This window comes from Myotis davidii, unplaced genomic scaffold, assembly GCF_000327345.1.
Source record: "Myotis davidii unplaced genomic scaffold, ASM32734v1 scaffold726, whole genome shotgun sequence".
NCBI lineage: Eukaryota > Metazoa > Chordata > Mammalia > Chiroptera > Vespertilionidae > Myotis > Myotis davidii.
Window position 1 is genome coordinate 272313 of NW_006297808.1, and position 9932 is coordinate 282244.

Below are 9932 nucleotides of genomic sequence, written 5' to 3' on the forward strand. Positions count from 1 at the left end.
ATTAAATGTTAAAATATATATAATAAAAACAATTTTGGCATAAACTAATTAATTAATATAAACCAAGAGTTTAAGTTCCCACAGCATCACACCAATGTTATTAAGATACTGCACTGAACGAAATGTTATTTGAGGACCTGCTGTATATGTAAAAAAAGAAAAAAGCTACATTTTTATTTAAATATAAGGTGAAGGGGAGCATATAGAAATGGTAAATTCCATGTGTATGTTTAATAAATCAGGAAAATGGAGGGAGGGAGGCTTGCTAAAAGGGCATATTAAATATTTACATGAGAACTGAAAAGATAGGGTCAGGTGACCTCAGATTGAATAGGGAGCCAGAAGAGCTTTAGGACTGCTGCTGCCTAGATGAATGAGAACAAGATGATGGGGACACTAATAAGAATGTAGTAGGATAAGAAGCCAGCTTTGTGAAGACAGAAGAACCCCATTTTAGGGAAGCAGTATTTTAAGAGCTAGAGATATGGAAACAGGTAAACTAACCCAAGTCCAACAACTTGCTCATTTCACCCTAGCCTCACAAAACCACCAGTGGTTTAATACTCTAGACCAGCAGTTCTCAACCTGTGGGTCGCGACCCTTTGGGAGTTGAACGACCCTTTCACAGGGGTCGCCTAAGACCATTGGAAAACACAAATATAATTACATGTTGTTTTTGTGATTAATCACTATGCTTTAATTATGTTTAATTTGTAATAATGAAATTGGGGGTCACTACAACATGAGGAACTGTATTAAAGGGTCGCGGCATTAGGAAGGTTGAGAACCACTGCTCTAGACCAAGCATGTCAAACTCATGCTTGGAGAGTCCATGCTAACAGGGGCCAAATAAACAAGGCATGCAGTCCATGGACCGTGAGTTTGACATGCTTGCTCTAGACCAGTGAGTGTCCACCAATGTGCAGCAAGAGGCACACTGGTGTGCTTTAAGAATATTTAAAACATGCAATACTTGACTAGTTAGTTAGGGGCACTGACCTCTTTTCCCTTAGATTGTCCAATAAAAAAAATAACAGCCAATGCAACAATAGCTGTCCAGGTGAATAAATCAAAATTATATCTATTTATGGGGTCAGATCATCAAAAAATCTATTTTTCTGGTGTGCTGCAGAATTTTAGTAACTAGTTTATGTATGCCATGAAATGAAAAGGGTGAAAATTGCTGCTCTAGACACTTTCTTAAGAATTATTGAAGCAGTCCTAAATACTACCCTGATGTAGTCAGTTCTACAGGATTTCAGTTTTTCTTAGCTTTTCATCAAGCAGTTAATTCCCTGAAGACACGACAGGGCAGTGGGGTTGGGGCCATTTAGGTAGGCTTCAATTTATCCACTCTAACATTATGAAGCGTCTACAGTGTGCCAGCAACTTGAGAGACAATCCCAGAGAGTGCATATGCACATAATAAAATATACATTCTGCTATCAACCAAATAAAAAAAATCAAATGTCAGAAATATTCTTTGAGCTAAAGTTCCCTTGAGATACTTTTGACACTAATTTAAAGTTGGAGGGACTATTAACTAAACAACTAAGCTGTGTTAGATAAAAGCACTTTCTGAAACAGGTTAAAAATAAGAGAGAAGCTCATTTGAGACCTTAGTTCAGGGGTCCTCAAACTATGGCCCGTGGGCCACATGCAAATACAAATATTGTATTTGTTCCCGTTTTGTTTTTTTACTTCAAAATAAGATATGTGCAGTGTGCACAGGAATTTGTTCATAGTTTTTTTTTAAACTATAGTCCGACCCTCCAACGGTCTGAGGGACAGTGAACTGGCCCCCTGTTTAAAAAGTTTGAGAACCCCTGTCTTAGTTAGTTTGGTATAGTACCTCTTCCAAATAACTTCTTTACCCCAGTTTTCTTGTTATATTTCAAAGCTTTATTTTATAACAAAACTTAAAATTGACCATAAAAATACTTCATAAATACTGATAGCTTTATAAAAGTTTAATAACAATTCTAAAGTGTTACAGGAAGACAACCCTCTCGAGGCTACACTATTCATGCAGAAGCAGTGGATATAAAACAGGAAACAGATGATACAGGTGGCAGACCGGGCAAACTCCTCCTCCCCATTAGATTAGAAGGTCTGTGCTGCAAACTCCAGGTCATACCAACCCACCACTGAGCAATGATATTCCCTGCTCATTACCACTTCTTACTGTCCCTTGGGGACAGTCCATTGATTTTTAAAACAATATATGAGTTTTTAAGGTAATAAATGACATCCTCAGTATTAGGAAATCCGACTTTCAACTCCAAGTATGATCAAAATCCTCTGCAGACAAATCATTTTTCTTCACTCAGATCAACTGAATATCTGAATGTCCACGAAGTATACAGTATAGTGGGAACAAACCTAAGATTCAGTTTCTGTTCTCAAGGGAGCTGACAATTCACCTGAAGGAGAATTAGCAAGGATAAGTCCTATTCCAAACAAAGGACTGCAGAAAATTCAGGAGATAGCAATGAGGGCAGTCTCTGCAGAATGGATCAACAGGAAGTTGGACTCTACTTTCCAGATAGTAGATAGGGAGAGCACTGAACTCTTAAGATGATAACGTGTTAAGCAAAGATACATAGGAATGAAAGGAGACTAAAGGGTGACCATAAGAAAAAAACTGAAAGATTATAAATCATTAGGGCTGGGATTAGATGTAATAAGTAGGTGAAAGAGAAAATTAAGTGTTCAAGACTTATTTCCAAAGTATAAAAGTTAATGAAAAATGAAGGACACATGCTGTTATTTCTGGGAAAATATTTTTATGATTATTTCTAGGCCCATTAGAAACTATACACAATTTAAGCACTGTTGCTGTTAATCTTAAAACTTCAAGACCAATGGCAAGATACCAAGAAGTAGTAACCTCTCACTTTGGTATTTGGACCATTAGGTATTCTTCTATTACCTCTAGGTGATAACTGACATTAATTTCATTAGGGCTGATGAACAACTCTGGTCTTTCAGTTGCCATTCAGAAACATTTATTAGTACATATAATTTGGCATGTGGCACTATGCTAGACCCTACATAAAAACACAATAAGACTATCTTTATAAGAGTAAAATACAAGTAAGCAACAAAGACAGAACCCATTGAGCATGCTTAAAGGAAAAATAGTCAAAATGTGTAACCTAGTTCCCAGACAATAATAAAAAAAGTTAAGCTCTCAAAAGTCAAGCCCTTATTTCACTTACACCATCTATTATTAATATCTTACATTAAGTAAGACATACTAGTTATAATCACTGGTACATTGTTAACTAAAGTTCAGTTTATTAATATTTCCTTAGTGTTTACCTAGTGTCCTTTTTTCTGTTCCAGGAATCCACCTAAGATGCCACACTAATTTTAATTGTAGTGTTTTTGTTTTTTTTACGAACCCAACACAACTTGGATTAAGGCACTTTACTATTTCCAAGTAGATCTCCCTCTAATATATGCATTTCAAAACTAAATCCCTTCATCTTGATAACTGCTCATTTACTACAGGATGTTCATGGAAGCCTCTGCAGGAGATCTGTCCTATACACTGCTTTCATCTCCCAATTATACTACCTGGTACTTACCAAGGGGGGAAGCAATGAAGTCACAAGCCTAGCAACTACTTTAGCATCACAAATATATACTTCTTAAAAAAGAAATATAGCCCTGACCGGTTTGGCTCAGTGGATAGAGCATCGGCCTGCGGACTGAGGGGTCCGGGGTTTGATTCCGGTCAAGGGCATGTACCTTGGTTGTAGGCACATCCCCAGCGGAGGGTGTGCAGGAGGCAGCTGATCGATGTTTCTCTCTCATCACTGATGCTTCTCTCTCTCCCTCTCCAGAGCATCGGTCTGCGGACTGTGGACTGAAGGGTCCAGGTTCAATTCTGGTCAAGGGCATGTACCTTGGTTGTGGTATTCCTGTTAAGTTTTCCCTTTTTATCAGAGACCTACACTGATCTTTTCATTGGCCTTAGCATAAATCAAGGGGGCACTAAAATGAATTACTACTCATGCTTCACTTGTAGTATTTAAGGGGGGGAGAAGCTAGCTTCAGTAAAGAATGTCCTTGATAAAGCAGTAAAAATTAATTATATTAAATTGTGACCCACTTTTTAATATCTCATGTTACGAGATGGGGACAAAACACTTCTGCTACTTACAGAAGTACGATGGTTATCTCCAGGAAAAGCACTCATGTGAGTTACAAGCTGTACTAGCTATTTGTTTCATGAAACATCATTTTTACCCAAAAGAAATGACAAACTGGTTATGCAGACGGGTATCTGGCAGACATTTTCCTGAAAATGAAGTGAGTATGTCACTTCAAGGAGAACAACTGTAACAGTACCTGTTGCCAATGATAAAATGAAGGCTTTCAAGCAAAAAACGAGAACTTGAGAAAACTTGTACTCATCAACATAAGCTTGGCAGACTCCCAATACCTGAAATTTTCAGATGAAAATTGATGGTGATAGCAATAAACATGATTTTTGAGACGGTATAAAGGAATGTGTCAACATTTGGAAGATCTGCATAATTCAGTCTACTGGCATTGCCTAAATGACCCTTGTGTATCATTTCATTCAAAATATAAGGCACATTCTCTCTGGCTGGTGTGGCTCAGTTGATTGAGCCTCATCCCATGCACTGGAAGGCCACAGGTTCAATTCCCAGTCAGTATGTGTATGGGAAGGAACCGACAGATATTTCTCTCTCCTCCCTCCTTTCTCTAAAATCAATAAAAAATATATACTTCTTAAAAAAGAAATATGGCCCTAACTGGTTTGGCTCAGTGGATAGAGCGTCGGCCTGCAGACCGAGGGGTCCAGGTTTGATTCTGGTCAAGGGCATGTACCTTGGTTATGGGCACATCCCCAGTGGGGGGTGTGCAGGAGGCAGCTGATCAATGTATCTCTCTCATCGATGCTTCTAACTCTCTATTCCTCTCTCTTCCTCTCTGTAAAAAATCAATAAAATATGTATTTTTTAAAAAAGAGATATATATTTCTTAATGTAACAGTATGAAGAGTCCACTGATCAAGTTTCAGATTATACATTGCAACTAACCTTTATGGAAACTGCCGCTTGTTCAGTTTTGGTATAGCAGCAAATAAGAATAACCACAATTACCTGAAAAGGCTATTAAAATACTCCCCTTTCGAACTTATCTGTGTAAGGCTGGAAAATATATACCTTTGTTCACATACCTATGTCAACCAAAACCTAACTCAGAAGCAGGTATGAGAAATCAACTATCTTCTATTAAGCCAGTTCAAAAGGCTCCAAAAATCAATTAATTAATTACAGAAGAATGAGTGTAGAATAAGGGAAACCAGTCTCCATCTACCCTAGACAATGCTTACTGGAGGTGCTGTATTTTCAATGGAGTATCAACATGTTGGAGTACATCCAAAGGGCCCCGCCAAGAAGAAACATTTAGAAACCATGACATGGGGAAAACTTCAAAGAATCTAGGACATTGCATTTTAAAAGACGACTTTAATGAAAAGGTTAAGAGGCAGGGCAGGCTCTCTGGACCAACTCTTCCATTTCTTAGGGGAAGCTGGGAACTGATCTTGGACTGACATCCCCCAAAATATTCTGCTTTGGCCTTAACTGGTTTGGCTCAGTGGACAGAGCATCGCAACTTTGGCCTGCGGACTGAAGGGTCCCAGGTTCGATTCCGGTTAAGGGCATATACCTTGGTTGCGGACACATCCCCAGTAGGGAGTGTGCAGGAGGCAGCTGAATTGATGTTTCTCTCTCATCGGTGTTTCTCACTCTCTATCCCTCTCCCTTCCTCTGTAAAAAATCAGTAAAATATATTTTAAAACAACAACAAAAAACATTCTGCTTTGGATGTTCTAATTTGGATGTCATAATTCAAGACTTCCCAGAATACTAAGGTTAATTTCAGACAGAAATATAAATGTGAAAAATATACTAAAAAAGTTTTTAGAAATCTCAGAGGCATTTATAGTAAACATTCCAAGCATAAATTCTGTAACAAACCAACAATTTCAAAGAACAAATTACTTAATACTCACTTAAAATACCCATTGTATCCTAGAGGAACAGATTTCTTACTTGGATTTAGATATATAGCCAGGTGAGTAAAAACTCACTTTAGTTAACTCAACAGAACTTTTCCCACTCCACTAACCTCAAGGAAAATATTTTAAGAATTAAAAAAAAATTATAAACCAATAGCTACTAATTATTAAGCATTTTTATGTACTAGATATTGTCACACACACACACACACACACACACACACACACACACACACACACACCCCTCATTTAATACTCCCAAGAACCATACAGAGGAGTTTCTATCTTACATGTGGAGAAAATGAGGCTGAGAGAGGTAAGGGAATTTGTTCCAGGTCACACAGCTAACACATGGCTGAGCTTACATTCAAGCTCTGGTCTGCCTGATTATGAATCTAGGGCTTCTGCCTGAACTGTCTCCCAGATTCTTTTTGGTAAAACCAAGTATTTTTGGTAACACTTTTCACAGAGGATGATTTGGAATCAAGCACACTGGGAGACTGGGGAGTGGAGAGAAGGATGACAACAAAGCCCAACAACTTGACATTTGATATGTAAACAGAATTTTCCCCTCATTGATTTTTTTTTAGAGAGACTGGAAGGGAGGAAGAAGGAGAAGGAGAGAGGAAGCGGGGGTGGGGGTGGGGGTGGGAACCCCTGACTAGGAATCGGACTGAGACCCTTTGGTGCATGGGCTGACACTCCAACCACTCGGTAACACCGGCCAGGGCAGTAAACAGAATTTTAAAGTCAGCTTTTCAATACCTTTACAAGTCCTGGCATCAGAGGAAATAGCCACTATTTTTATACACTGCTTTCTTTTCAATTTTAAGTTAAAATATGCTTAGAAATTTAGAGATGCCAAGCTAAGCCTTACAAGACTCGATTGGTGGTTTTAGGTTAAACACTCAAAAGGCTTTACAGTCAGAAATGTAAAATCAGTATTGCTCTCCACTTTACTGGCAACGGCAAATGAAAAACTGGAGCCTCAATGATAATTTAGCAAACTAGGGAAAAAAAATCCACACAAAAAAACAAACAAACCCCAAAATACATGCAAGATCTGGTACAAGCAACTCTCTGATAATTTGGGGAAAAAATTTTTTTCATCCTCACCTGAGGATATTTTAACACTGATGTGTGTGTGAGAGAGAGAGATCTATTGGGTCAGGACGGGAATTGAACCTGCGACCTTTTGGTCGCAGGGCTAATGCTCTAACAACTGAGCAAACTGGCCAGGGTGATAATTTGGAATGTTTTGACTTGCTTTTTGAGCAACAATGTAGCCTCTGGTTCTCTTTTTGGCTGCTGGGGACATGCCTTTACAGGCTGGGAAAACAAAGCAGTTGTTCAATATTGCTTACAAGTGCACTGGTTATTACATATGACTATAAAATAAACTTATGGGGAAGGTGTAATTATAAAAGCCAAGTTTTTAGATTGTGACTGTACATTTCAAACTTGAATTTTTTTCACCTGTGACCCAAGTGGTTTAGAGTTAGGGCATCTCATCTAGCTGAGGTGTTTTAGACTAGAGCAGCGGTCACCAACCTTTCAGACCTCACAGACCACTGGTTGGCAACCGCTGCCCCAAAGGTTTCCTTAAACCAGTGGTTGCCAACCTTTCAGACCTCATGGACCACTGATGGTCCACAGACTACCGGACTAGAGGGAAGGTGATTTACAAAAGTACTAAGCAAAGCAATATAAGACTGGCTTTCTTTCCATCGATGGTATAATTTTATATAATGCTTAAGAATTGTATTTGAACATAAGCAACAACACCAAAACATTTATTGGTGTGAACATAATTCAAATAACAATTGAAGTTATCGTTAAAGAATATCTGATCAGCTAATTATCCTACCATCTTGCTAAAATTTCAGAAATCCCAGTAACATAAAATTAAATCAATATTGATGAAATTAAAATAACATTTACTGGAAAAGGAAAGCTTTGGTACAGACCACAATACTACAAGTCTGGTCTTCTGTGAAATTTCTGTACTCACTCCAGACATTATCTAAATGAACACATAATTCACCAATAGGTTTTTAAGAATCTGAGCAATATTTCCTATGTACTTTTACATGAATATGAAGTCAAATGGAAAACTTCAAGCTCTTATGTAGAAGGTGCTTAACAGTAAAGGGACTTTTTAAAAAAATATATTTTATTGATTTTTTACAGAGAGGAAGGGAGAGGGATAGAGAGTTAGAAACATCGATGAGAGAGAAACATTGATCAGCTGCGTCCTGCACACTCCCTACTGGCTATGTGCCCGCAACCAAGGTACATGCCCTTGACCGGAATTGAACCCAGGACCCTTGAGTCGCAGGCCCACACACCATCCACTGAGCCTAACCAATTAGGGCTAAAGGGACTTTTTATTAGGAGGCTTAGGTGATGTAGAGTGCTAGCCACTGTTCTCTCATACCAGTTTTTGGAGAACATCTGGGCATATGGCTAACATTTTCATTTGTCTTTTGATATTTGAAATAGCATATTAAGAGAATTTTATTCCTTTTTTTTTTTTAAATCCTTACCAGAGGATATTTCCCCCACTGATTCTTTTAGAGATAGTGGGAGGGAGTTGGGCCGAGAGAGAAACATCACTATGAGACATATTGAACCTGCAACCCAGGTCCATGCCCTTGACAGAGAATCTAACCAGAGAACCTGTGGTGCACCAGCCAACACTGACCAGGGCAAGAGAATTTTTCTTTTGTTCACTTTGCATTATGCTAGTCACTCCAACTGTCAAAACTGACAGCCACTAAAAGTCTAACTCAAACACCTCAAGTCACCAGAAGAGATGGCAAGTTTGTGAAAAGGCAGAATTCAAAAAAAAAAAAAAGGTCCCGGGGGCTCAGGATGATATGACTCGCTTCCAATGAAAACTCCTTGGGTCTGCCTCATATTGAACTACTTACTCTGTTTAAGAGCAGTTTCCCTGGGTACTTTTAAATGAAAGTAAAAATAATAATAATCCTAGTTATTAAATTCCTAGTACAAATCTGATGTCTAGAAACCTACCCCAAAGGCAACAATTTCACACGTCATCCAACATCTATTTCTTTTTTTATTAGCAAATAAAATATCCTTTGAAATAACAGGTGGCTCCACTTCCACGTTAGGGCGTAATGAATGGTACCGGGTCCTCTCCCAAACGCAAACAAGCCTGTTTGGAGGCATTCCCAAGCCAAGGCATTAAGAGATCATGCTTCACCAAAACAAAGATACTCTGGGGACTGAAACCCGGGAGGCGGGACACCTCGGTAGGTACAATTGTGGTGTTATCCTGGGAAAGCAATCTTCCTGTGAAAGCACACAAAAGGCTAAGTGTGTCCTTGACAAACAGCAAGACGTGTATAGCCCACCTTCTAAATTCCGCAAGAGGTAATTTGTATTAAAGTGAACGATTTTTTTTTTCTTTTGAACAAGGCGCCCCCGTTATATATAGTCTCTAGTTGGCCAGAATCAGAATGAGGCTAAAAGCGATTCCTCCTCTAGGTCAGAACGAGAAACTAGGGAGAAATAAAAATTTCTGCCAGCGAGCACGTAGCAACTGTCAATAATAGGAAAGGCTCTGATGTATCTGTTTTGGTTGGTCCCCCCCTCTCCCGACGTGGATCGGGCCATCCCCGGCTCCAGCGGCCACGGAAGGGGAAGGGGGTCGCTCCTCTCTCGGCCTCCCGACGTGGCCCAGGCGGCTGGCCTCCGGGCAGTTTTTTAGTCACAGATAAGTATCATGTCATTTTAGTGCTTGTTGCTTAAGAGAAGTCCAAACCAACTTTTATATTTATTTTTTAGGTAGCTTTGGTCCCTACCCTCACCCCTTCAGTAATGCTTATAGCTTCTTGTTTTA

At 39.1% G+C, this 9932-nt stretch overlaps 1 protein-coding gene across 1 annotated transcript in view; it reads right to left on the reverse strand.

The window, feature by feature from the left end:
- The window catches only part of EIF4H (eukaryotic translation initiation factor 4H), a 29121-nt gene that overhangs the window by 13771 nt on the left and 5418 nt on the right, over positions 1-9932 (reverse strand). Inside the window, exon 3 of the mRNA XM_006773364.2 lies at positions 2006-2008. Coding sequence (XP_006773427.2) covers positions 2006-2008 — 3 coding nt within the window. The remainder of the gene's footprint in view (positions 1-2005; positions 2009-9932) is intronic.